The sequence below is a fragment of the Sprattus sprattus genome (assembly GCF_963457725.1).
Source record: "Sprattus sprattus genome assembly, chromosome: 2".
Taxonomy (NCBI): Eukaryota; Metazoa; Chordata; class Actinopteri; order Clupeiformes; family Clupeidae; genus Sprattus; species Sprattus sprattus.
The window spans coordinates 17,037,139-17,064,211 of NC_137921.1; the positions used below are offsets into that span (position 1 = coordinate 17,037,139).

A 27,073-nucleotide genomic window follows, 5' to 3' on the forward strand; every position below is an offset into this window, starting at 1 on the left:
CAGAGCAATTCAGTAACATGAAATCTGGGTCAGAGAAGACACGTTTTACAATGCTGAAGGTCTCCAAACCGGCTGAGACGAGGCCTGTAGCAAGCATAGTATCAAATAATGGGCGTGGTATGGATGGCAGGTAATGAGAGAAGAGAACGTTTGGTATTCATACTTTGACCACACCTGCATACACCTAAGTGAATGAATGGGCTTGTCAAATCATCATTTTGTCAATGGTCTAGTGAATCTTTGCATCCCACATGTGTACGGTTAGTATATTATTTTAGCTTATTCTGATTATTTATTGTGTGTTCATGACACTGCTATCACACGCAGGTGCTGTTGTTATAACTTTGGTGAATCATTCATTTTACTACCTAATACAAAACTGTGGGAACAACACACATGTGCAGTGTTACATTGAACAGAGAAGTGACCAGTAATCTGTGTAGTCCGATTCCAGTTTTATTGTCGATATCTTTTCTGACAGGTAATGGGGGCACAGACACTACAGAAGCCACGGCAGGGTGAGAAGTCAAACATCAACCATTATCCAATCAGTGAGCCAAAATAACCAAGGAGACAACGATTTAAACCAATGTCTCACCATTTAAACAGTACCACATCAATAAAGGAAGACTGCACCATTCTACTCCATAGTGAATTAACATGCAATGCTGTCCGTAGTTGCAACTCTAGATGTGATGTAACCCCAGGAACACAAGTACACTCAAGTATTTGCATGGAATGTTTCTACCGTGGTAGTTCATGTCTGAACCGTTCCCTTTAACCATTAAAACATATACATGTATTTATAGAGAGAGATTTAAGAGCTCCAAATGTAGTATGTGTTCTTGAATAGGAGCACAAAGCTATTGCGTACAGATAGGTGGGAATGCTGTGGGTAGCACACTACTGCAATCCTGCTTTTGTGCGCTTATGTGGACACTCAAACCCACCCTGAATGCACATTGTAAACAATATAGCAAAACAAAAAAGAAAACCGACATCACAGACATGAACATACACACAAAACGAACATGAGAAGAGAAAATACTTTCTTTTTTACACAACACGTTCTGTTTGGCCACGGAGGCACAGAAATAAATAAGACCATAGGACTTAGATGAAGCCCTGTCAGGGAGTGAGGACGATGGAGGGTGGTAAGGGCGGGTATCTGCCCCGCACTCGCCAATGCTGGACAATTCTACTCAAAGAGCATATCCTCATCGGTCTCGTCGGTTAGCATGTTAGAAGGCTCGGCGACGGGCCCCAGCTTTGCTAGACGTGCGGCGATCTCCAGCTCCGTCCTCTCGCGCTGCTGCTTCTTCTTCTCCTGGATCTTCTTCAACCTGACGACCAACCCAGAGCAGGCCAGAGCAATTCAGAGTAGACACATGGATCGACTGAGCACAAGTATGGCTAGGACAACACTATCTTTTGATAGTTCCTTCAACATGACACAATTAAGACTTGTCTTTAGCAAAGGTCACCAAAAACGAATAACTGTTGCAAAGGAACACCATGATATTGTCATTGTGTTGAATTGATGAGGACTACGTATGAATGTCCCGGTGTAGTCTATGTACATGCAGCCAACGACAGAAACTAAGTCCCCCAAACTAGAGAATGTAATGGTCCATTGTTGGCACTGTGAGGCGCACTCACCTGTAGAACTCCTCACGTTCCCTCTCATCCAGCTCCGTGATGATGTAGGTCAGGGTGCGCTCAATCCTGGGAATAATCACTGTGGGGAGACAAACAGAAAAGCTGTAGGATGTGTCTGGACCTGGACCTAGCACCAGTACCACGACTGTGTTCAGCCATAGTATTACAAAACATTGTATAGATCGCTGTCAGTAACACTGGTGAACAACTGTAAACACTGAATGCAGAGTGAGAGACTTCTGATGTGTGTGGGGGGGGGGGGGGGGGGGTTGGTCTTACCATGCTCAATGGCATTGACACGGCGGTTGGTGACCTTAATGGCTTGATCCAGTGTAACAAACGATGTCTGAGGACAAAGGAAGCTTTTTATGTTTACCATGACCATTACTTCGAAATACCTCATTTCGTAAACTGCAATGGACAAGAAATGCCTGGTCTATGAGAGGTGCGGCTCCTACCTGCAGGGAGGCCAACTCCACAAGCAGCTCCACGGCTTTGGCATAGTTCCTCTTCAGCCGGGACACCTGCTCCCCTCCCCTGGCCAGACCAGTCAGCTCATAGCCTGGGATACAAGTGAGACAATGAGACTCATACAGTCTCCACTCCACACAGTGAAACACTTGGTTTGCTGAACTCAGAATATTGGGCTTTGTTGCATTCCGTCAAACCTGTGGATCTAACAAGGGCCTTTTTTTTTTAAGAATCGTTTTGACCAAATACCAAATTACCAAATACCAAATAAATCACAATTCATTCATAACACTGTGAATATGTTGTTTCACAGACAGATCACTAAAGGGGGCCATCGCAAAGCTAGAACCGCCACTCATTACGCCAAAGCACAATTTGATGATCCACAGTAGAGTATTCTCTTGTGGCCTGGGAGAGATAGGCACTTACTGTCGCCTCCTTCCTGGTAATGCTCAAAAACAGGAAGGGTAACACCTGAAAAGAAACAAGCATAAAACATTAATACTAAATAAATTATCAATCAATTAATTAAATCAATTATTCATTGACTACGGAAAGTGCATAGACAGGGAGGTGAGTCATTGGATGTCATTCTTTTGTGGATACATTTGGCCATATCTAGATGTAACAGACAATTTCAGTCATATACAAAAAAATATGTTAAATTCCTTGTTCTACCAGCTGGGGGGGTACACACATCTGTAAAACAGGTACGTCTAAAAACAACATTTTACATTGATCGCAATTATGTGGGTGGTGCGATTTAAAAGCCCACCTGCAACATTGTCCTTCTTGGCTCTGACCTTCACCTGGGCTTTGTTGACATTCTGAATGACCGTAGTGCTGTGAAGACAGGGAGTCTCATGAGGATGAACGATAAATGCACTGACAAAGACATCAGCTCATTAATCTACGGGTTTGCTCCTTACCTGAAATCCCCAGCAGCAAATTTGGCCTCTGCTAAAGAGAAGGCAGCCTCCCTCATGACCTCTCCCATCAAAGTCTTAGTCTAAAGAGAAAGAAATGAATTTGATTCAATCACTATGTTTTCCCAGTAACCAATGAAACTTCACCTGCCTATTTTACTGAAAACACTGAAATATTGCATTTATATACATATTATTTATTCTGGGGTTAATTGTCATAGATGTGGGTAATGAACAGTTTTAGGGATTAATGAATAGAGAGGTCATTTCAGTCTGATTCCAAATTAGGGGCCACTCAAAACACATTCTGGAAAAAATGAAAGATACAGTCCACGATTCCAATCCCATACATTAATTGTTAAATTCAGCAAATAGCTCCTCACGGCCCTCTATCACAGTCAAAACTCCTGGTCCTAGCTCTAAGAATGGGAGACAGAACATAGTTTCTCTGACCGAGTGATAAAAAAAATCCCAACAAATCAACATGGTGCTTCAGGAAAATGGAAGGGAGAGGTAGAATTCCATTGGCTGTTGGACTCAAATATCAACATCCTTTGGCAAAACTGAATAGCGGACGGGACCTTTAATACATTTATGGATGTAAAAGATCCCCAAAGACCTGAGCTTTAGTACCGTGTGGATTTTCAGTTATCTATTATGTTACCTCGATGATTTTCCGAAGGATCTGCCTAAAGCGCATGGCGAGGGCATCAGCCTTTTTCTTGAGCAAGTTCCTCCCGGTTTGTGCTCCTTTCAGTCGGGCCTTCATAATTGTCTGAGCCCTGTAAATCATTGAAAAAGATTTCATCACAACAGATCACGTGCTAACGAGAAATGCCATGTCAACCATGTTATTCTCCCCACTTGGGGTTTATATCTTGTCACAGTGTGACAGTCACACAGTAAATGTTGTCTGTCCCAGTATCAGTGTCTGCACCATTTAGTCGCCGTTTCGTAGAGGATTTTGTTGTGGCTCACCTTCTGACAGCACATCACATGTAAACTGGCACAGGCAAAACTCACATGACTATGAAACGTCTTCCGTTTTTTGAACAGACTTAGGCCTATTAACATTGTTAATGGACTCTGACTTTCTTGGATAAATATTATAGCAGGCTTACAACCTGGCTTTAAGTCTTTGCATAAATTAAACAACAGGAAAAGAACGCTAGGTCCTCTTAGATACCTTCAAGTGACAGATTCCAGCAGGTTACTAGCTAGCTAGATAGCACATTATTTACCTAAGTGGAACCTTAAACAATGGTCCTATTACCTTTACGGGAAACAAATATACGTTACTTCCTTTTTGCAGAACAGTCTATTAAGTGGCCTATCATATTTGTTATTTACAATGTAACATAGTTTTCACAAAAGAAAAATAACACTAGTTAACCTTGCATCAGGCTCAGTAGCTAGCGGGCTAATGTTAACGCAGCGAACGGTACTTACATTCTAGATGGGAAAACGTCGATACGGTCTTTTGACGACATCTTCTTTTCTTCAAATCACCTATAATATACTATTCCAATGGGCTCCAAAATAATATTATATACCGAGATCTTAAATTACGGAACAGAAGGATCTTATTTGAAACGCGATTTCTCTGTCGTGATCCTCATAGTCCTCAGTAGGGCACAGAATCAGCTGATAAGGTCATGTGACACAAACACGTAGGATTCACTGACAGCAGGGTGTGAATGCATGGAAGAAGTAAATTCAGAGCCAATATTTTGTCTATCTTTTCATGATAGAAACTAAACACATTTGTTGGGTACACCATTTTTGGTATTTGGTGTTTCATATTAAAATGGTGAACACGTGGTGTAATATTAGAGGCGAAAAAAATCCACGTTATTTTCATAATATGACTATGCTGTACAAATATCTTCGATCATCTTTATAATTTAATGGACAATACTGTTGCAGTATACGATCCACAAAAGGTTATGGATTGCATCAGGAGATTGGCGTTAGAAGGGAGGAGGGACTGCGGACTGCTGACATTGCTCCACATGCCACGACCTGTAATGGTCATCACCATTCTTTCCATTATAACAAAGATGTTCAGCAAGCCAAGCAATACACATCGGTATTTTGTTAATTATTAGCGAGGTGAGGCGCGCAATCATTTGACGTCATCTATACGACATGCATTGTAGTTCTGTATCACCTCGTTACAAAAAACATTAAAACAAGTCGAATTGTGGCTGCAAACCAAATATGATCACCAGAATCAATAAAGTGTATCTCAAGTGTATATCTTGTAAACCATTACGCTAACTTTTCGATTCTAAAAATGCCTATGTGAATCCCATTCATTTTGCTCAGCGTCAGGGAATATAACCACCAGGGGGCGACTCGATTGGACTATCTTGGTTAGTATTCTACAATCTTTCTGAGGTCATGTGTAACAGAATTGCTTCCGGGTGAACTGGTGCGGTGTGGATTGGTGACTTGGATGATTTTGAGCAAAGTTGAAACCAATTATTGTGTCGCATTGGGTACACATTTAAGGAACATTCCGCCGATTTAAAATAGACATCATTGTAAAGTGAATATAAAGTAAAGGTGAGTTTGTTAGTACAAAATTCAATACAAACACAGCATTCTGTCGACGAATGAAAGGTGTGCGGCTAACGTTAGCTAGTCTGCATGTGCCGCATGACAGAGGGAAGTATTCTGTTGAAGCAGATGGTCCGTATATCAGCAATCGGCTTGTACGTGATCTATATAAAAATATAGACTTGGATGTTATTCGTGTTAACTTATTGTTTTAATAATTTTGGGGCTTAAGAAGTTTACAGATAGCCCATTCTCAGCAAGATAGCAAGCATACTAGGTTGAGTGGCTAATTTATACTCCACCAAGCAGTAGTTAGCTGAACTGGCTAGCCGAGCAGCTAATTGGTAGAAGGAAAATGTCACTCAATGGTTTGGGGAAATTGTCGGTGAGAGACAGTCATCGTAATGATCAGAGGGGACATTTGTTGTGTTTTGAGCTGTATGTAGTGATGGAAACATTAATGCAGTCGCTTGTGTCTCTCTGCAGCGATGCCGGGGCTTAGTTGCAGGTTTTACCAGCACCGGTTCCCTGAGGTGGAGGATGTCGTGATGGTGAACGTGCGCTCCATCGCTGAGATGGGAGCCTATGTCAGCTTACTAGAGTACAACAATATTGAGGGCATGATTTTGCTTAGTGAGCTCTCCCGTCGACGAATCCGTTCCATCAACAAGCTCATTCGCATCGGTCGGAATGAGTGCGTTGTGGTCATCCGAGTGGACAAGGAGAAAGGTGAGCTAATATATTTAACCTGTGGCGATAGATTTTGCGATGTGGCGAGTCGTCTCTAAGCGATGTTTTATTGTCTTCAGGCTACATTGACTTGTCAAAGAGAAGAGTGTCACCAGAGGAAGCGATCAAGTGTGAGGACAAGTTTACCAAATCTAAGACAGTAAGTCAAGCAGTCAATACAACCAAGGGTTGACACAGACCTGTTTACCTCATGTTCATTTTACTGAGCCATGGTTATCTGTTTCGGTGAGCACATTCACATTAGTTGGCACATTACGATTTTTTTTTTAGATTTTATGATTATATGTCTTGATTATATACAGTCTTGCATGTGGCATTTCTTGGATATGACCGATGTGGTGAGTAAGGACAGGTGTGGTACCCAGATTCATACTAGTACAGTACAGCTTGTGCTGGTGTGTGTTGTGCTTGTTTTGTTAATATTATTATTGCTTGGGCTGTATAGGTGTATGTGTGTGTCTTACATACAATTACAACTAATTTTGTGCAGGTGTACAGCATCCTGCGGCATGTAGCTGAGGTTTTGGAGTACACTAAGGATGAGCAGCTGGAGAGTCTGTACGAGCGGACCGCCTGGTTCTACGACGATAAGTACAAAAAGCCCGGCTATGGTGCCTATGACGTCTTCAAGCAAGCTGTGTCGTGAGTATTGCACCTGAATCATGATGTATTTGGCGAGACAATGTTGATCTATCCATAAATGATAATTCTGACTGTTCACCATTATTTGCTTATTTGACAGTTAATGTTGATTACTAATTATTGAATTATTCATCTCAGGGACCCCGCAATCCTTGATTGCCTGGACCTGACGGAAGAGGAGAAGAGAGTTCTCATTGATAATATCAACAGACGACTTACTCCCCAGGCTGTCAAGATCAGAGCAGGTACAGCCCAAACAAAATCACCGCCTTCCAAAAATGTTACAATCTTTTGAAATCATCCGCATATACAGAGAACTTCTACCTTTTATTAGAAATGTAACCTGCTTATAAAATCTAGCTAAGTGCTGCTATGTATGTATTTATGGATGGATTGTTTCTGTATATTCATACTGAAAGAGGTAAATGCTCTGCCAGTTCTCTAGTCCTGGGTGTGTCAGCCTTTCCCTGGGGGAGCTCTGAACTTCTCACTGCTGCTCCTGCTTTACCAAACACACCCAATTAACCTTATTAAGGGCATTATAATTAGAGAGTGACTTTAATCAAGTGTGCTGATGCAAAGAGAGAAGGGGAAAACATGTGGTGCAAGGGTCCCCCAGGCACAGGGCAAAAAAAAGTCCAGTGCTAATCAATACCTGTGGTTTCCTGTGATGGGTGATTCCATGTGTCCAGGAGCTTTTATAAGACATTGACCCCTACCCTGCTCTGACTGTTTACAGATATTGAGGTGGCGTGTTACGGGTATGAGGGCATTGATGCAGTAAAGGAAGCTTTGAGAGCAGGGCTCCACTGCTCTACGGAAGCTATGCCAATCAAGGTAGGAGGCATCTGTCTTGCACATAGACTCGCCCGCCACTTCATTAGGTACACCTTGCTAGTAGCAGGTTGGACCTCCTTTTGCCTTCAGAACTGCTTTCATTATTTGTGGCATAGATTCAACAAGGCGCTGGAAACATTCCTCAGAGATTTTTGACATTGTCATGAGAACATCACGTAGTTGCTGCACATCCATGATGCAAATCTCCCATTCCACCACATCCTAAAGGTTTTCTATTGGATTGAGATCTGGTGATTGTGGAGGCCACTGGAACTGTGGACTCATTCTCATGTTCAATGTTAAAGGGCCCAAAAAATATCCCCCACATCATTACACCACCACCACCAGCCTGAACCATTGATACAAGGCAGGATGGCCTGTCTGGCACCAACAACCAGGCCACGTTCAAAGTCGCTTAAAACACCTTTGTTCCCCATTCCGATGTTGGGTTTGAATTTAAGATCCTCTTGACCATGTTTACATGCCTAAATGCATTGAGTTTCTGCCAAGTGATTTGCTGTTTTAGATATTTACTTTAACGAGCAGTTGAGCCGGTGTACCTAATGAAGTGGCCGTTGAGTGTATATGTCCTTCAGGTGGAAATCTTAATCATAACAAAACTCTAAGGATGATAAAAACATGCCTTATTTCTGTGCGTGTGATGTTGACCAATGAGTAAGTTGTACGTTAAACATTGTTTCAACAGAGTACAGTACTTGATCCTAAGATCATTTCATGTATTTTAACGTATGGCACTTAAGACCTTTTACAAATATATACACAATCACTTTACAAAAATACAATTAATGTTGAGTATTCTCATGTCATGAGTTTATTAACCAATTCTTTGCCTCCTTCAGATTAACCTGATTGCACCACCACGGTATGTGATGACCACCACCACGCTGGAGCGCACAGAGGGTCTGTCTATGCTCAACCAGGCCATGGCCGCCATCAAGGAGAGGATTGAGGAGAAGAGAGGCGTCTTCAACATTCAGATGGAGGTACACCACTAGAATATCTTATTACATTTCAAACCTTAGCCCACTTAGGATCCAAGTTACTGCTCTGAAGTTAAGATTAAAAACAAACCAACCTTATGTTTAATGTTATTCATTGAATGACATCTCTGTGTGAAATGTCTTACGAATGAATTTGCCTTACCTTTGCGCACCCTCAGCCTAAAGTGGTGACCGACACGGACGAGACCGAGCTTGCAAGACAACTAGAGCGCCTGGAGAGAGAGAACGCTGAAGTGGATGGCGATGACGATGCGGAAGAGATGGAGGCTAAGGCCGAAGACTGACCAAAGTGAAGGGGAACAAACAAAAGCGTGGAGTCAAGTCAATCACCCAATACACTCATCAACCTTTAAAAATAAGAACTGGGTTCTGTATTTTATGACTCGTTCTAGATTGATGTGAGATTCACCTCACAATCCAACTGTGGACATCAACAAAATGCAGACATATATAATGCTATTTGGTGAGATTTCATAGGATAATTTACTACCTTTAGATAAAACAAAACAAAACTTCACATTACTTTACTCAGCAGCAGTGGCCTTCACAGTATTGTATGTGCAAAGAAGATCCTTACATCCTCACCTTACAGATCTTCGCTCAGATGTGAGGGTGCTAAGGGGTTTAAACTTGTTTAGACCAGCCTTCAGGCCCTATAAGACATGGGAAAATCTGTGTATGTTTAGGGCCTTTTGCTTTTTTTTTTGCTCATATGAATTCAATAAAACATTGGATATGATTACGTTGTTTGTTAGCAATGGGGATAATAATAATGTGTTGAAGACAAGGTTCTAAAAAAGTTCTTTATTCAAAACATTTTCCATTAGTAGGTACAAAAACAAAAAAAGACAAAATGTTCATATGCTTTTGCAAATCAAGATCGTTTCAGTATGACTCCAAAGGCTGTAAGCTGGCCTTTAGATAGCGCTGGTATGCAACAGGGACATGACCAATGATGGGAACCGATAGTTCAAATACTATGAAGAGGTACCATTACAAAGATTCACAAAGCAGTCAAAATTAAATCCGTTTGAAAAACAGCTACAGATACTCGACCTGACTTGCAGACAAACCCGTTTCCATTATGGTATGAAGAAAGCATTTAGCTTCAACGTTTGCTTATCACAGCAAAATGAAACAGCGATGGCTAAGAACAGTAGTTTTGTTTTGTATACATGTACAGCATCCAAAGCTCAACACAGAAAATCGATATACTTCGAAGAGTGAAAACTAAGAGATGCTGAGTAAATTAAACACCAAATCAAACGCGGAGGACTTAGTAAAATGTACCACCTGGGTTTCAGTACTAGAAAAAAAATAAAAAATGAGCAGCTACGACTGGATGTGGAACAACTGTCATGAGTACAGCTTTAATAAACGCACATAGAAACTGTGGTCCTCTGTGGAAATAGATTTTGGTATGGGATGGCGGAGTACAAGCAGGTGAGTTTGCCTAGCGGTGGCCTTATAAGACAGACCCAAAGACGACACACCGCCTTTGGTAACATGGGCTTCCCTTTCAGGATGAACAGTTCACATTTTTCTGTTTTGATGACGTTAAAACGGGTGGCTTGGGATCTGACAGAAGTCAAGGAGCTGAAACTGATCTGTGCGTAGGTCTATTTCACCAGTCCGATCTTCTTGGCTTCGGTCTCGTAGATTAATAACCGCCACATTTTCACAACGAACACCTCGGCCTCTTCATCCAGCACCTGAGTTGGTTGAACGGGAATGAGTGAAATGCTGCAGAACATTTGCGAAATTTGTGTGGAAAGAGCTTCCACACTTAAATACAAAACTAAAAAAAAAGATGCAATGGCAAACATGGCCATGTAGCTTCTGACTAATTACAACTTTTCATAGACGTTCAGCAAGAAGTTTCAGTGTTTAGTAAGTTTGCATATACTGTTGATTTTCAGCAGAAAATACTCACCATGGCAACATCATCCAGGATGCCTTGTGGTGTGCTGTTTGCCATCACCTGTAAGACAGGATGGGTGGGCGTCAGAAAGAGATACACAAAACTCCTCAACAAAAACCACCCTAGAAACATCAGACTAGTGCTAGACAGCCTTGTTTGTTCAAGGTGAACAACTTTCCCACCCGCATATACAGTGATGGAACACACTTGAATTTGAACTGGTGGCAGGGTCATCTCAAGGACGAGAGACGGCACAGTTACATACCTTGGAGCACACAAAGTCTACGAGTGTAGCCTCTTCCTCGCCGATGTACTCAATGATTTTTTTGTTTATCCATGGCCGAATGCGTCTCTCCATCAAAGACTGGGAAAGAATAAGAAATTCATATCAATTAGTAATCTTTATTATACAATGCAAGCACACAATCATAATGTTTACTTTTCCATATCAATTAATAGCCGTTTTGCCACAAAATGACTTGAAAATACTTTATCATTAAAAGATAATCAGGGTCACATAGAACCTGTGATGTGATGAATGAAAGCTTTGCAGCTCTATGGTCAGGCTGCCCCACTGCTAGCCCTATGCAGACAGAGACTACTCACCGGGTCTACTGCGGACCAGTCGAGTGGGTACTGGAAAAGCTCAGGCTTGCCCGTGGGGATCTTCTCGATCAGGCTCTTGATGTGCTGGCGCTTCTCCTCCATGTCGGCTCCCTTGCCCCCACCAAGCCCTAGGCCGTCCAGCCCTTGGCTCTTGTCGTCGTCGTAGTCGAGTGGCACCAGCTTCCTCTTCTTCGGGCCCTCGTCGGCCTCATCGTCGTCGAATCGGTTGAAGACGCTGTCCTGGAGTTTCTTGCGCTTGACCACGTTGGGCTGACTGGGGCTACCGGTAGGGCCTGAGAGACAGCAGGTGAAAGACATCGAGAGTGAGAATGAGGGAGACATTCAGCAAAGATGGGATAGAGAGTAAGATGAGGTCAGAATGGGAGTTGAAAAATTAGAAGTAATGGGACAGACAAATATAGATAGATAGATAGATAGATAGGAAGAGGGAGGTTTCAATAATTAGAAGTAATAGAGCAAAGAGGAGAGGAGAGGAAAATACGACAACACACCAACAAAGAGTTTGAGTGGGAGGCTGTCTTCATTAATGCAAGTTGTTTAAACACTGCCTTGGTAAAAGGTAATTTTAGGAGATAGCAGTAATGTGCCTGGTCACTGATGCAAAGTCAGATTCACCTAAACTTAAACATGACATTGACGATGAGGATGATGAGGTACCTAATTTGAGGCTGAGGCCAATCTTGGGCCGGTGCTCTTCCTGAGGGGCAGCCTCAGGGGGCGAGTTTTCATGCGGGATTATGATACCGCAGGGCGACTCGTCCCCAGGTGAGTTGGGTGTGGCCCCCGCACTGGCTGACGACACAGACGGCGCCGCCGTGATTGGCCGGAGTGTGGGCTTCAGGCAGGGCCTGGACTCCCCCCTGTCTTCTCCGTCCTCGTCGTCTATCTCCTCTCCTTCCTCAATGTCATTATCAGATGGGGGTTCGGGGGCGTCTCCACTTCCTCTATGACGGTCGTGGCGATCGTGATGGTCCTGGCGTTCGTGTCGCTCCCTGTCCCAGTCACGTTCTCGGTCCCAGTCCTGGTTCCGTTCTCGGTTCCTGTCGCGGTCGCGGCCCCGGTCCCGGTCCCGTTCACGCTCCCGTTCCCGTTCACGCTCCCGTGGCTCCTGGACCTCTAGTTTCGGCGGGGATGGGGGCGGTGGCTGACGGAGACGCTCTGCCTCCTCCTCCATCTGAAACCAAAACACAGAAGACACATGAGCACACACCCGAGCTCCACACAAGGTATTCAAGCACAAAAGAAAGGAATTTGCCATTTTCAAAGGAACACATAAGATATACCTCTGACTTGTGTGATGTACAATGCAACATGACGGGCACATTAACATGAAAAAACATACACACTCATTCAAAACAGATAGGACTCATTCATTTCCTATGGACTGACTTATTTCATTCAAACGGCAATTTATACTGAGAAGCATGCACATTACAACATATTTACTGGACATGCAGGCTGAAGAATTAAATAAATCGAATCAATCAAAGGAAAAGCAACACAATCAGACTAGCAGATCTACAGTGGCACACATAGGCTGATATTGACCCAGTATCAATGAAGACAAGAAACATTGACAGAAATAATGTCAGATGGAAATCATCTAATGCATCCATAATTTGAGTAACATCAAAGAGAGCACAGAATATCAAACGAGGTAAGAGTTACAGAATAAAACAGAAAATGTGTGACTGAATCAGAGCCATGTTATCAGGCCATGCAGCCCATAGACCTCGTGATTATACAATCTTGCATCAGAGACTTGCATCAAGGCTACTGAATAATCATCCATCCATTTGAATTTTTTTATCTCTCACACACGCACGCACACAAACACAACCACACTCTCTCTTTGCTTACCCTGCGCAGTTCTGCTTCGGGGTCTGGATGTCCCTCTGCCAGCAGTCTCTGTCTGATCTCCTCCAGCTCCTCCTTCTCTCTCTTCCTGTCTCGTTCGTCCAATTCCCTCTCCTTCTCCCGGTCACGCAGACGCTTCTGCAGAGCACTGCCCCTACAGGATGTGAACAGAATTACACCGTTTTTAGCCATTCGCTCTCAGCATCAGGCTGCTGCAGTGCACTGCCTCCAGAGGATAGACAGGCTACAGCACCAAAGTACACAGAGATTGCTGAACCGAGGCATCCGCAGAGCGCTGCCCCTAGTGGCCATCGACTGAATAACACCCTCCACAGTGGGTCATCACAGCCGAGCACAAATGATCCCCAGTGGTTCAGACTGACCCTTTCTGAAGCCAAATGGCTCCTAGTCGTGCCATGGAAAAACTACCTAATCATCCTGTGATAATGGGAAATAAGTTCCTCATTCACTACAAAGTAGCATGTTACTCTTAGCACAGAACTGTCAATGTGACTACTAAATACAAAAAAGTATTTTTTTCTTTGAGTATTTAAGTAAAACATTGTCATCTATTTATGTATATGTCCAATCAGGCAGTGCCTGAAACCGAATTTGTATTCATATTCTATTCTTTATTTCTATTTCTATTCTCGCAGCAGAAACACAGTGCAGGATTCCCTATGATCTCAGTATGTCATTTGTGCCTCTGTTCCAACCAAGACCCTTCTCCCAATAGCCTGTCTTCTGTGAAATGACCAAATAGTCTGGAGAGCCAAAGTGCTGCAGTAAGCTGCCCCTTGAGGACAATCAGGGAAAGACATCACATTTTCTGCAGCACAACCTCTGCATTCCTGCACACTGCATGCACAACTCTCCATAATAAAGACGGAATGAGGGGTCAACACTAGCCTTAGAGGTTAGACAGTATATGCGAGAACGTTTACTTCCGTGTTTGCTCTGCTTCAGGACCAACACCAAGAGTGTGTTATGGCTTTCTTTGGAAACAGTTCTCATTACTGTGTCATTGACACCGGTTCATGCTTCTGACTGATAAGGCCTGAAGTCTTAGGAAGAATCATGCCAATCAATGCCAAGCACACTCCTTGAAGTGATGTTTGTGTGTGCTGGCCTACCTGTAGTACTTGGGGTCATCTCTTTCATCATCATAGTCCTCCAGGAATTCCTTCAACCTTTTGCCTTCTTTCGCCTGCGGCACACAGTCACAGAGGTGAGATGAGGACAAAATACATTAAGGCCTGTATCTACACAACGTGTTATCTGGTGAGCATGATAAGGTGCCTCTGACTGGCAAAGGGGTTATAAAGACAGGCAGAATCTGCACATGTTCATTTCAGCACTCAGATAATGTCCGTCGGTTGGTTTAACAAGTAATCACTCACAACCGTCAGATGCCTTGAGTAGATTGGTCATGGTTTGATTATGACCTTTGTAAGTCAATCAAGACATCCACCTGCCCTTTACTGACAGCTGTGTTATGGAGCTTTAGAAAGATCCACCATACTACATTAACTACGGCGTAGCTGTGTATGCAGGTCTAACTGTGCACTTGCTATGGCTCACCCTCGTAATTATGCCATGGCCCCTCAGGATTTAGTTTCATCGAAGACTGGACCAACTCAGAACCTCAGTCATTTTCTAATTTAAATTATCTAGACATTTATACTGCACATGGTTTCCACGGTTTACTGTTTCAGTCTGAAGCCGAAGCCTGGCTGAATGGACTCTTACCATTTCCCGTCGGCGCTCATCGTCCCTCTCCACCTCCTTGGCGTGATCGCGGCCCTTCTTCCGCTCCCTTACCTCCCAGTTCTTCAGCCGCTGTTATGAGGAAGGGGTTAAGAAGTCAGGCGGTTGAAACAAGACCAGGCACCAACAGAGCATTTGTCGATGTTCGTCTGTGTGTGCACACGCATGAGTATCTGTGCGTCTACATGTCTTGTATTGTTTCTATTGTGTGTGTGTCTCTCTGATTGTTTGTTCGTGTGTGTGTGTGTGTGTGTGTGTGTGTGTGTGTGTGTGTGTGTGTGTGTGTGTGTCTCTCTCTCTCTACTGGCTAGTTACCTCCTGATAGGCGGCCTCCTTCTCCCTGAGCTTCCTCTCCAACTTTCGGCGCTCGTACGCCTCTTCATCATCCTCTCCACGGTCTCGCTTCTTCTCCCGGTCGCGGCTCTGTTCTCTGGAAAAGCAGAACAAACATGAGACATCCCTGTGGCAAAACTGTGTGGCTTAGCAAGTACCTAGTTACTTCACTGCCCTGATCACGGGCTGAGATGGTTTGATCAACAACACAGTAGACTACTTTTTTGATCCTGAGCTAGCGGTACAGCCCGGCGCCAACAATGTTGTAAACTTGGGTTCAACAGAAAAAATGGCTGCACACATTCCCCACTCATTTCATTTTTTACAAATGAGAGCTGTTTAAAGAGGCTCCAAATGGGTTTATAAAGAAGCCCTCTAAAGTGTTGAACAATAACTGCTAAGGGATCTTCTGTGGGGACCAGCCCAGGAGCCCTCTACCCTTTTGAAGAATGCATCCCATAATTATACTCAAAGTTCATTTGGACTGGCAGCATAAGGTACATCTTTAAATAGCATCAATGTTAGATGTGAGCTGGATGTCCTCCCTTCCTCTCCACCCATGCTCACCTGGACCTGCTGCGATCGAGGCTCCTGTCTCGGCTCCTCTCCTTGTCCCAGTCTCGTTCTCTCTCGTGCTCCCGGTCGCGCTCTCTATCACGGTCGCGCTCCCTCTCTTTCTCCCGGTCCTTCTCCCGTTCTCTCTCCTTTTCCCGCTCGCGCTCTCTCTCCTTCTCTCGCTCCCGCTCCCAGCGCTCGCGTTCACGCTCTCTCTCCTTCTCCCTCTCCTTCCTATCGCGCTCCAGCTCCGCACGCTCCTTCTCCCGCTTGCCTTTCTCCTCCTCGAGTTTCTGCGGAGAGAGGGACCAGGGCTTAACAAGGGCTCTCAGACGAGGACAGTGAGGGGGTGCACAAGACAATGGTACAAAATCACAGGGATGCAGGAGGGGGAAGCGGTTTCCAGATTTGGGGCTTCTAGATTATGGGGGATCTATCATCAGACACTACAAGATTAAAGTGTCTTAACTTAAAATTAGACATAGTGCGTGCTTAGTATGCAAGTCTGGGGGAGCATTTAATCAACATTTTATCTCCTGTCTAAATACTGAACTTCTAGAAAAACTGACCTGATACTGTTGTCTTTGTTTCAGAAGGTTTTGTATCTAATCAAATTCAAATTTAAAATGAGCTACTTCATCTTCCCAGCACTGCCTCCAAAGGATTTCTACTGCTCCCCTACTGGCTTTGACTAAAACTCTGGAAACTACTTCCATGGCCTATGATCCACATATCAAACAGGTCAAGCATTCAAACTTCTGGTAAAGACGCTGCAATCTCAAAGATAACTTTTCAATTTTTGAAAAATAAAACAAAACTAAAAACCAAAAAAAAAGAAACAAGGGAAAAAAAACTCATTACAGCAGCAAGAGCGTCAATCCGTGTGAAACTAGTTGTTGGTGACTTACAGATGTTGAACTACGGCTTTCTGTGTCTCGCTGTAGCCCTACATGCCTACGAGTTAGGCCTGGGAGGAAAAGCAGGTCAAACGGTTCACAGAGAATAAATATGGAGCTTTTTGAAGTGATGGGATGCTTTGGTGTTGGGTTTTGGTGTTCAAAGTAAAAGGCAAAAAAAAGTCAGACATCCTAAAATCAGACCTAGAGGTAATGACATTTCATTTCAAACATTACAAAACCAGCAATGCAGTAACAGCACACAATTCATATTTTCGGAGACCGGGGGAGGGGGGGATGAGAAGGAAAAAAAACAGCAATAAATTAAATGGTAGAGACTGTCTTACCCCACTGTAGTCTTCTGTGTTCTTTCCAAGCGACTGACTTTCTCAATACAGAATGAGTGCATTGTCTTTCAGTCTACACCACTCTCACAGTGAGCCACAATCTCTCTGGCTCAAAGGCCCACACTCACACCCCTCTAGCCACTGTTAGCAGTGTGGTTTAATCCCTGTGTGACTGGGGCCTAATCTGGCTTTAAAGGAAGTATGCATGCATATATGCTTCCTTGAGTCTATGCTCATTAAAATGTCTTTGAAGCTGAAGACAAATTCTTTTAGATACTCGTTTTTTGCGCCAGACACACCAAATGCATAACTTTGGGAGTGATACAGCTGGGAAAAGTTGAGGTGACAGAAAAAGAGGACAAATAGAGGGAAAGTGAAGACAAAAGAGATATAGAAAAGATTGAGGGAACGCTATCAGAGAACACAAAACAAAGTGTGAATGCGGCTATACTTGGTTGACAGTGGTTTAAAGGACTAGTGGTTAGCTGCGCTTGTAGGATCTTTCTATTAAGAACTTACCTCTCTGGTTGACAATGGACAGGCTAAGAATGGGAAGATAAGGAATTCTGACACCACTCCGTCTAATCTTCAATAATGTTTTCATTTCATACATCAATTATAAATTAGCCAACAATTTGTGTCATGTCTGATTTAACAGGCATAACTTGATCAGCCCCTTCCGAGCTACCTGTGTTGGCTAGAACGAACAACCAACAACAAGCCTTTTTATATCTATAGGTAACAAAATTACTAAAGTCCTTATAACATTTCTGACCCTACCCCCTGCCCATCACACATTTAAAAGGTTAAATAATCAGCCCATGGAGATGCCAACTAAACTTTGTTGGGTCCACTGTGTAGACTTGACAGCCATGCTCACTACTTGCTTCTGATAATACAAAAATACTGAATGGCTCCTGTTCTCTATAATATTATTAACATGTCTTTAGCTTAAGCGTAATGGATGAAAGGGTGGGTTAGGGGGGGAATAAGGGGAAAGGTCATAAATGGACACTCTTTACCTCACCTTGCCATGTGACATTTTTCTGGTCACAGAGAGCGCAAACATGGTGCCAAATTGTGGAACTGAAATGTTCTGTCTACAATATAGTTCTGAACAGCAATACTTTATCAATCTAAATTTTACAATCAGTAATGTACAACTGACAATAGATTTGACCCGATTTCCCTTCCTCCTCTTTCCCTCAAACTTCTCGCCGGTTAAACAACTCCAAATGCTCTAAGTGCTGTAGCTTTCCTGTAACAGACAACCTCAACTATGCCATATGCTTCGTTCCCATATGGAAACCGTAACAGATCTCTTCCTCACTCCTTCACTCCTCTGGTACCCCAACAAAACAACTAGTGACTTTTTCCTGCTTAAGCCCTCTGGCTAATCATCAAAATTTGAAACAGCATGATTGAGGATTTTACAACAGTTCTCTCTCCTATGGCTTTATATGCATAAATAAAGACTGCAGAAATCATGTATTTCGAAAGAGCACAACTTAATGCCACTCAATGTGAAGTCGGAGACAGTAAAAAATAAGGAAAACATTTAATATAAAAACAATTAAACTTGTTTAAACTTAAATTTCTGAGGACCTCGTCGTTAAATGTCCTGGAGTGCCATAGCCAACACATCATTACAAAGACAACATTTGAGGACTAAATCATGGACTCTTAAGTGAATCCAAGCTCCACAGTTCAAGTAAAAGAAGAAGGAGACGATAAGACTACCGGAACCACCAGGGACGGAGGCGAGAAAGTTTGAAAATATGGACACGTCTATGTATCCATGTATATGTAAACGCATACACAGATGAGCATGTATACATGGGCAGAATGAGTTGTGAGAGCGGAGACAGGGTGAAAGGGCACCAACACACACACACACACACACACACACAACACAGACGCGCACACACACACACACACACAGGCTGTCTCTCACCTGGCTAGTCTTCAGGTCTTCAGTGTGCTGTGGAGGGGCGCCCCCTGCTTTTTAATACGGGCTTTTTGGCCCAAATCATTGTTGGGGTTACCATGTCTCTTAGTGTCATCAACATCAACTCCACTTTTAACATCAACATTGTCATCACAGAGGAGGACTCGCCCAGGTTCACAGAGTTCCCCCAGCGACAGGAGCAAAGGATTATGGGTGAGTACAGGCAGCCAGGAAGCTCCCTTAGATCTTAGACAGGTCTTAAAAACTGGTACTCCCTTGACAGTGTGGACACACATTCAAGGTTTTTTTGAGTTTGGAGAAATTTGTGAAGATTCTACAGAGCTTACAACATTGTAGAATGAAAATTGGGAATAGTTTTCACGCTTCCCCTATTGATTCAGCTAGCCTACTCTTAGTGAGCTTAGAACATTCTAGAAATGGATGATGAGAGTGGTTCTCAGTCTGCCCCAATTGTTAAGTTATCCTGGAGGGCTGGCTCAGTTGCCCCTGAGCAAGTCCTCAAGGAGGGGACGCCCAGTGAACGTAGAGAAGAAAAGGAAGCTCATACTTACATCCTATCCTTGCAACTTTTCCCAAAGCTCTGAGTTTCATCTTGCTTTAGTCACCATATGATCTCTATCATAATGGTGGGGTTCAATCAATAGATTAGCTTCCAGGGAAGGTTACATTTACGTCCATGCATTTTCTTTTTTGGCTTTTTTTTCTGTCTGTGCGTGCATGTGCGTGTAGATGTGTGTGTGCACTAGTTTTGGTTGTCTACTATAAACAAATTATGCTGATTCCATTTCTATTGATTTCTAATAGTATTTCTATCTTTTTAGCTTCTTCTGCCCAATCAGCACAACTAAATGGCAGATCATTTAACCTTGAAAAGGTTGTGGAACAGCATCTTCACGGCAAGCACTAATGTGAATGCAGGTTGGTGGTCTAGTCCAAGATTACATGGTAGTCATTTTAGGGCTATTTTGCTTGTGATGTATAATCTAATGTAGTTAACAGCTACTTTTACGATGCAGCACAGAATAGCTGGTAGAGACTGTTACCTTGTGTGTGTCGCGGAATTTGTTGATCTCCCTGGAAATTAGGTCTCTCTTGTCTTCCTCTATGTCAATGGTGTTGATGTCCTCCTGATAACGGGCAGAAAGAAATAATTCATTAATCAAATAATCATTTCTCTACCAGTCCAAAATCTATTTGTAGATGGTCATATGTGCTAACTCCAGTCACATGACATATTTTTGTTAAAATTACACATCTGTTTGCCCGTACAGAGATGGGATGCAGTTAAAACTAATTGAAACGGCCAGACTAGGGCTGCCGCGATTAGTCGATGTGGTCGACGGTAAAAATGCGTCGGCATCAATAATTTAAGTCGATGCATCTTTTTTTATTTTATGAATATACCTTTTCAATTTCTAAAACGCTTCAGTTCAGTATAACGAATGTGCGTCTTCCGTATCACTACGTAATTGCTGCGTGCCTGACGTCAGTCTTTTTTGGCACCAGTCATTGGTCGCCTTCAGTCAACACAACAGGCGGCAGCAGCGGAGTCCGACTTGGTGGGGAAAGAGACGGAATCTACACGTTTCCAAAGACCAAAGGCGTCAAAAGTATGGGAGTTTTTCAAACAAGCACCTAACAAAAGGGTGGTTTGTGCACTCTGCAAAGTGTCGATGGCTTATCACAGCAGCACCACCGCTATGCACGAACACCTCAAACGAAAACATACAGGCGCCGATGTGGACGATGGAGTATTGTCTATTCATGTTCATTAAATTGCCGTAAGTTTAAATATCTTTTGTCATTGTAGCTGCTAAATACACGCATTATTAAAGCCATAAAGTTGTCTGCCTGCGACCTTAGAATTTCCATTGAATACGTTTTTACGTTTTAAATAACAGAAAATGTGTAGGCTAGATCTGGGCTTATTCTACGTTGATTGACGGTGCCAGTGTTTGTTCGTGCTTGTTGAGAATGTACCGTATCGAAATATTTTATTTCTGCTATTATTTGAAGCACATTTGTGTGGGGGATGCCTTTAATACAATAGATAACATTTGAATAATTGTGATCAATAAAGTTAAAAGGTGTAAGTCAAAGGAACATAGGATATATTACTGTCTTCTTTTGGAGTTGCGCTGCTGACTTATAACAAGTCCTCTTTTTTATTTATTTTTTTATCATGTTGGGAGTTGCTAGTTTAAACTTGCAGTTTTGCACTTTAATATGTCAGCCTTTGTTTACATTTTGTTTTGTGCTGCATTATGTAAAAATAAAATGAATGAACTGAGCTGAAATGGTGAATTTTTTTTTTTTGGGAGGAAAATTAATCGTTTAGATTAATCGACTAATCGATAAAATAGTCTATAGATTAATCGATAGAAAAATAGTCGTTAGTGGCAGCCCTAGGCCAGACAAACTCATATAATTTACAAACTACTCATTGGTTTTCACATTTGAGCTCCTTGTTGGGTACAATCCAACCAAGAGCATAGAAAAGCTCATAAACATCACTGTGTTCTGCTTGCTGTCACATACACATGCAGCCTCCCAAACAGAGAAACAGGCTCTGAGCAAGAATGATGATCACCTACCTCTTCCTTCCGCTCTTTCTTTTTCTTGCGCCGAAGAGACTCTTCGTCTGGGTTTGGAGCAGTGAGCTCTTTGGCGTACTCCCGCATGAGGCCGTCAATGGCTCCCCTGACCACCTGATCCCGTCGCTTGGTTTCCTCATCCAGCTCCTCCTCTTCGTCTTCTCCGGTGTCGTCAGTCTTGGACGTCTGCAGGTAATCATTCATCTTAGTTATGTAGTGCCTTTCTATGATATCTTCAACTGTTCGCTACATTACAGCCAGTTTATGGAGCCAAACATCTAAACATCCATTGGTTGACCAAAGCAAAAGAGCCAAAAGGTAGGAGTCTATATACAGCCAACTTTTCTAGTAATTAGTCTGGGAGTATTTAACAACCACCCCGTCTCCTTTACTTTGTAACCATATCATCTTCAATATATGAAATGACAAATAACCAACTTGACTCATGCACACCATAATAAGCAATTCATTCAGTTACTAATTGCATTTACACACATTGCATAATTCAAGACCTTTCCAGAAGTCTGTGAAGTTGTTTTGTCAATCTACCAGACTCACCCCGTTGGAGCTCTTTTTCTTGGCCTTCCACTCGTCCAGCTGAGCTTTGGTCTTGGCGTCCACCTTCACCAACAGCTTCTTCTCTGCAATCTGCAGGTCGTGCAGGAGCCGCAGGGCCCTGAGCGTGGACTCTGGCTCCTTATACTCACAGAAGCCAAAGGCTGGAGGTGAGGGGGAAAATATAGATATATTAAAGAGGAGAGAACACTATAGAATTCAAGCAGCGATCCATAGCATGTCATATGAATTGTGTCTTGTGGTGGTTATTTTTTGAAAACAGTTAACTGAGCCTTGGCAAAGTTCAAAGTTCACTAAGATAACCAAACCTCTTTTAGTAAAACTTGGTACCTTAGGTGCGAGGCACATGGAGGAAAGTGGTGCAAAACAGCTGCTTGAGGATCATGCATGTCTTGCTTACCCCATTGCCCTATGGCTTCTACACATATACTTTATTCATAACATCACAAGAAAAGTGTTTTGTAAACTTATGCAGTGCTTCCATCACTGCTATAATATATGAGCACTAGGGACTAAAACACTTCCTTACTGAAGCTCTTCATAGCTCTTACCATTCCCTTCCCCTCATTCAAGATGAAATGCTTGATGTTTGAACATATGAAATCAGAAATCACCTACACATGTTTTTTTGTCTTCTATTTTCTGTGTCTGTTCCTTTGCAACAGTCTGCAATATTGTGTCCACTGTTGAAAGCCTATTTGCCGCATAGATCCAGCCAAAAAACACTGTGAGGTAATTCTGTAATTCAACACCTCATGCAGTTATTCTGCGCAAATTATGTTGGCTAATACGAGGAGCAGTGGAAATGAGGAACTTCAGTTACTAAGTCTGCCATACTGCCCATCCATGGAATCTGACAGAGGCCTCAGCAATTCTGTTCTTACCTTGAAGTTTCCCAGAGGCTCCCTGCACTCTTTTCCAGCTAAGGACCAGACCACATTTCTGACAAGAGAGAGCGAAAGAGAGGGCCAAGCGTGAGCGGTGAAAATTCCCAATAGACTGTGGCCAGTCTTGACTATTACAATATTTTTACATTTATTTTATGCTTACAGTAAAGGTTATGCAATATTGTACAGCACAGACCCAAACCTATTTCTATCTATTTGGCAACAACTGTGGACATAATTAAATTCACAATCACTGCTTTGTGGTGTAAATATAAAACACTAAACATCTATTATGGCCCATTCAATATGATATAATGCGCATAACTGTTACATTTTTTTTTAAATGTTATAATTTACTAAAAGCACTAAATTGACTGACTCACTGAGAGGAGCTGTCTGATGAGCATATCTGAGGCCTTCTCTGAGATAGTTCCCACAAACACCGTGGTAGTGGGGCCGCCCGTCTCCTCAGACTCTTTCAGGCGCACCACGGACAGGTCCTTCTTGTGGATAGCAGGCTTACTGACCACAGACACCGAGGTGGGAACCAGCATCTGTTTGATCACATCACAGGAATTAAAGCTAGCAGCGGTCAAAAAACTTCACTTGATTAGAACTATTCTGCAGGACATCTTTTCAAGGCTGCTTTCAAAACACCTTCTATTAAAGAATAAAGCATCTCACAAAGTTAACATCAACACAAGTGTTCACCTGATCCTGTAATAAACTCATACAGTGTATTACACAGACTTATGTTAAACATTGTATTATACAGACTAATGTTAAACAACTGAGTAAGACATCAGGGCCTGTATTCACAAAGCATCTGAAGGCTAAAAGTAGCTCCTAACTTGCCGATTCATTTTAGGACTTTTCGTGAGACTCCTTAGGAGAACTTGAGTGGCAAAATAAAATGTTTTGTGAATACGGCCCCAGAACTCAATCCACTAACTACAATGAATTATCACAAGGAAAACCCCAATAACCTTATCTCTTTAATGACTGAAACTTACTGTAGGGGTTTGTGTCATGATGCCCATGTGCACTGGTATCATTGGGGTCCCTGCAAAACAAGAACATGAACAAAGGTGAAAACCACCACCAGTTAACAGTCAAAGCTTATTTGGTCTGTAGGCAAGGTAAGAATATTCTTCAAAACATAAGAAAGGAAAAGGAGTTGCAAGGTTAGTGCAAAGACAGAGGCAGCAACATCAGACTACACTAATTTCTGAAATAAGAGAACAACCCTTACCAGCGGGCACTGCTTGAGGGAACCGAGCAAACTGTGGTGGTGGAATGCCAGGAGGGAGTGGGGAAATGCCGATCTGTGGCCGGTTGAGGTGTGGGGGGAAGGACATTTTAGAAGGAAGGTCCACACCTGAAGGACAATATGGAAAGCATACGGTCAAACATCAAAATCCTCACAGGTGTGTTTTGTATCAACAGATGAAAGTATGAAAGGCATCTCGACACAATTTTCAAGGTACATAAAAAAACAATATCTTGTTTTGTTGTAGTTTTTTTCAGGTTTCAGCACGGTAAGGTTAAAGTGCTCAAATAAGTCCCAAAAAAGTGGGCTGACCCTTCTAAGACAATTAATTGTGTGTTATCCTGAGAGATCTGTGAAGTACTTGTCTGCAAATACTTATCTGTCAGCATGTTGATACAACTAGAACAGTGTTTTTTAATTCAAACAATTACTACAATTTTACTAGTTTCATTTACGTTGGGTACTTCTGTAAGAATCTACACAAAATAAAACAGCTCAGCATAGTCGCCAGTTTCAGGGGTGGTCTCGTTCTGTACACGTTTTAATTTGAGTCCCAAGAGATGTGTGGTCCGATGTCAATGTTCGAGTTACAACTTGCAGAAACTGATCTTTTGCTAGCCAATGACAACCCAAGGCAGTAACCAGTAACCACTTAAAAAACGTCTCTGTTGTTTATGCACAGAAAGCAGTGCAACTTTATTCTTGCTAGCTATGTTTCTGATGGCTGCCTCTAACTTAATTTAAATATCTTGCCTTTCATAGCGAATAACATTGTAATTTAACTGTAATTTAATTGACGGTAGGACTTCTGTACACCAAACTTACACATGGGTTACGATAGATTAACATTACTTGAACAGTTGATTTATTAATGTATCATATAGACACACATGCAGTATGCACTCAAGTTTGAATACTACCTTAGGTTAGCGGAGTGCTCGAAGCTACTACTTGCAGAGATACTGGGCCTTGGTTCACATGCCCCCATAACTAGCTAGCTAGCTAACATAGTTACAAAAGCCCTAAGGTCACATGCTTTGCTAGCTAACGTCAGTTACCAAACTAGTCAGCATGCTAAATGAATTATCTGACAAGGCATAACAATAGTTATCTAGGCAATTAATGTATGGAAGAATATCCACCTGGAAAATGTTATTCTAAATGAGAGAGGAACCTGTTTAGACAACAGAGCAAGTTAAGTTTTGATTTTGACCACTTCAAAAGTAGCTAACATAGCTAATGGGTTTGTTAGCTCTGATGTTTCCTGGCAGGGTTTATTCTATGTTAGCTTTACAGCTAACCACCTACTAGTTAACGTTAGCTATGTAGCATATTGTTTGTGTAAACCTGGTTTAGCTATGTACGCAGTTACTTTGTGATTTCTCACCAACATCTTAAACGATACAAAAAACACACTTTACATCAAAACTCACCCAGACCAGATGAATTTATCTTTTTGTCACTGTTATTACGAAATTACCGGATACTCCAAGCTTGACTATCAGAATATGTGTCACGTGACTACCGCGTTGCAATGTGGGATGCGTTACAAGTACATGCGTTCAACCCAGAGCCTTGTTACCAACCTATTTCATCCTGCTGTCTCTCTAAACAAGTTTAAGGGGATGACTGGGTGATTTCGTGAGACTGGGTAATTTCGCGAGTGTCCGGAATACAAATTTACAAGCGGTCGTTCTGTTATGGCAAAGTACAGTTTCGTCCACAGATGATGTACCAGCCTGAAGATTCTTTTAAAATATACTCATGGCACACACTTCGTGTGTTACCGTCGTCTCAATGATTTATACTTGACGTTTTATTACAGTAACGTCTACACATAACATGTGTTCCTGGTTATCAACTTGAGGATTTGTTACACATGAGCCTCGTTTCTTTTTAGTATCCAGCACTGCAAATGTAGTTCAAATTAAGCAGTTTCGTGTGGCTTCACTCTGTACAACGCACATCTTAAACACATGGTAGTTATTCCTTTCAAGTGCCTGCCACGTTTGTCATTTTCGCGGTCTCAAGCTGTTCTCACAAAAAGTGATGTTAGCACGTTACCATGGTAATCAACGTTGATGCCTGAAGTACCTGTTCAGCCTCTACCACCGTACCCGCGAAAACTGCATTTGACAGACATGTAGCGTCACGGCCATGGGCGGGGTTATGATGGAAAGTGCTGGAAAAAACAAAGCACACCCGCACTAACTGGATGATATACTTCCGTGATATGAAAGAGTTCCTTTTAATGAAAGAAGTTGGTGATGTTTTAAATCGTTTGCTTTACTTGATGCTTCATATTTTCACATGTGAATAATCAAACTAACTTAACATTTGACAACTACCACTACTTGACATTACTGTCACTCTTTCACCAATACATAATGCTTAAAATGCAGACTGACACGAATGAGTTCAGTTTAAAACCTGTGCAAAGCAATCGAAATATTTGAAATAATAATATCTGTATTCCGTTAAAATACATTTCCAATAATAAATTCAGTGTTAATTCAAATAGCTCTGAACTGATATAGTCATAGCTGCACGAAAGTGATCTTAGACCAACAATGAGGAGTTTGAACTTATAGAGAAAACGCAAATC

The 27,073-nt window shown here is 42.4% G+C and overlaps 3 protein-coding genes across 3 annotated transcripts; 1 reads left to right on the forward strand and 2 right to left on the reverse strand.

Annotated features, from left to right (window-relative positions):
- Positions 1 to 436: 436 nt before the first annotated feature.
- On the reverse strand, positions 437 to 4,681 carry atp6v1d (ATPase H+ transporting V1 subunit D). The gene is made up of 9 exons (XM_080831835.1): positions 4,506 to 4,681; positions 3,721 to 3,838; positions 3,060 to 3,139; positions 2,906 to 2,973; positions 2,560 to 2,604; positions 2,118 to 2,221; positions 1,939 to 2,005; positions 1,660 to 1,738; positions 437 to 1,343 (listed from the first exon to the last, which is right to left on the reverse strand). Exons 1-9 carry the CDS (start codon positions 4,544 to 4,546, stop codon positions 1,199 to 1,201), a joined length of 747 nt encoding a protein of 248 aa, XP_080687961.1. The 5' UTR covers positions 4,547 to 4,681; the 3' UTR covers positions 437 to 1,198.
- Positions 4,682 to 5,483: 802 nt separating this feature from the next.
- Positions 5,484 to 9,608, forward strand: eif2s1b (eukaryotic translation initiation factor 2, subunit 1 alpha b). Its single transcript, XM_080832734.1, has 8 exons — positions 5,484 to 5,624; positions 6,105 to 6,347; positions 6,428 to 6,507; positions 6,859 to 7,010; positions 7,149 to 7,255; positions 7,750 to 7,847; positions 8,708 to 8,851; positions 9,028 to 9,608. Exons 2-8 carry the CDS (start codon positions 6,107 to 6,109, stop codon positions 9,151 to 9,153), a joined length of 948 nt encoding a protein of 315 aa, XP_080688860.1. The 5' UTR covers positions 5,484 to 5,624; positions 6,105 to 6,106; the 3' UTR covers positions 9,154 to 9,608.
- A 50-nt stretch (positions 9,609 to 9,658) lies between these two features.
- On the reverse strand, positions 9,659 to 25,998 carry rbm25b (RNA binding motif protein 25b). The gene is made up of 18 exons (XM_080832960.1): positions 25,902 to 25,998; positions 24,451 to 24,576; positions 24,212 to 24,261; positions 23,582 to 23,752; positions 23,196 to 23,253; positions 22,294 to 22,454; positions 21,736 to 21,921; positions 20,185 to 20,268; positions 15,942 to 16,222; positions 15,357 to 15,471; positions 15,024 to 15,113; positions 14,408 to 14,481; positions 13,278 to 13,428; positions 12,075 to 12,591; positions 11,397 to 11,689; positions 11,056 to 11,154; positions 10,803 to 10,850; positions 9,659 to 10,581 (listed from the first exon to the last, which is right to left on the reverse strand). Exons 2-18 carry the CDS (start codon positions 24,554 to 24,556, stop codon positions 10,489 to 10,491), a joined length of 2,577 nt encoding a protein of 858 aa, XP_080689086.1. The 5' UTR covers positions 24,557 to 24,576; positions 25,902 to 25,998; the 3' UTR covers positions 9,659 to 10,488.
- Positions 25,999 to 27,073: the final 1,075 nt, after the last annotated feature.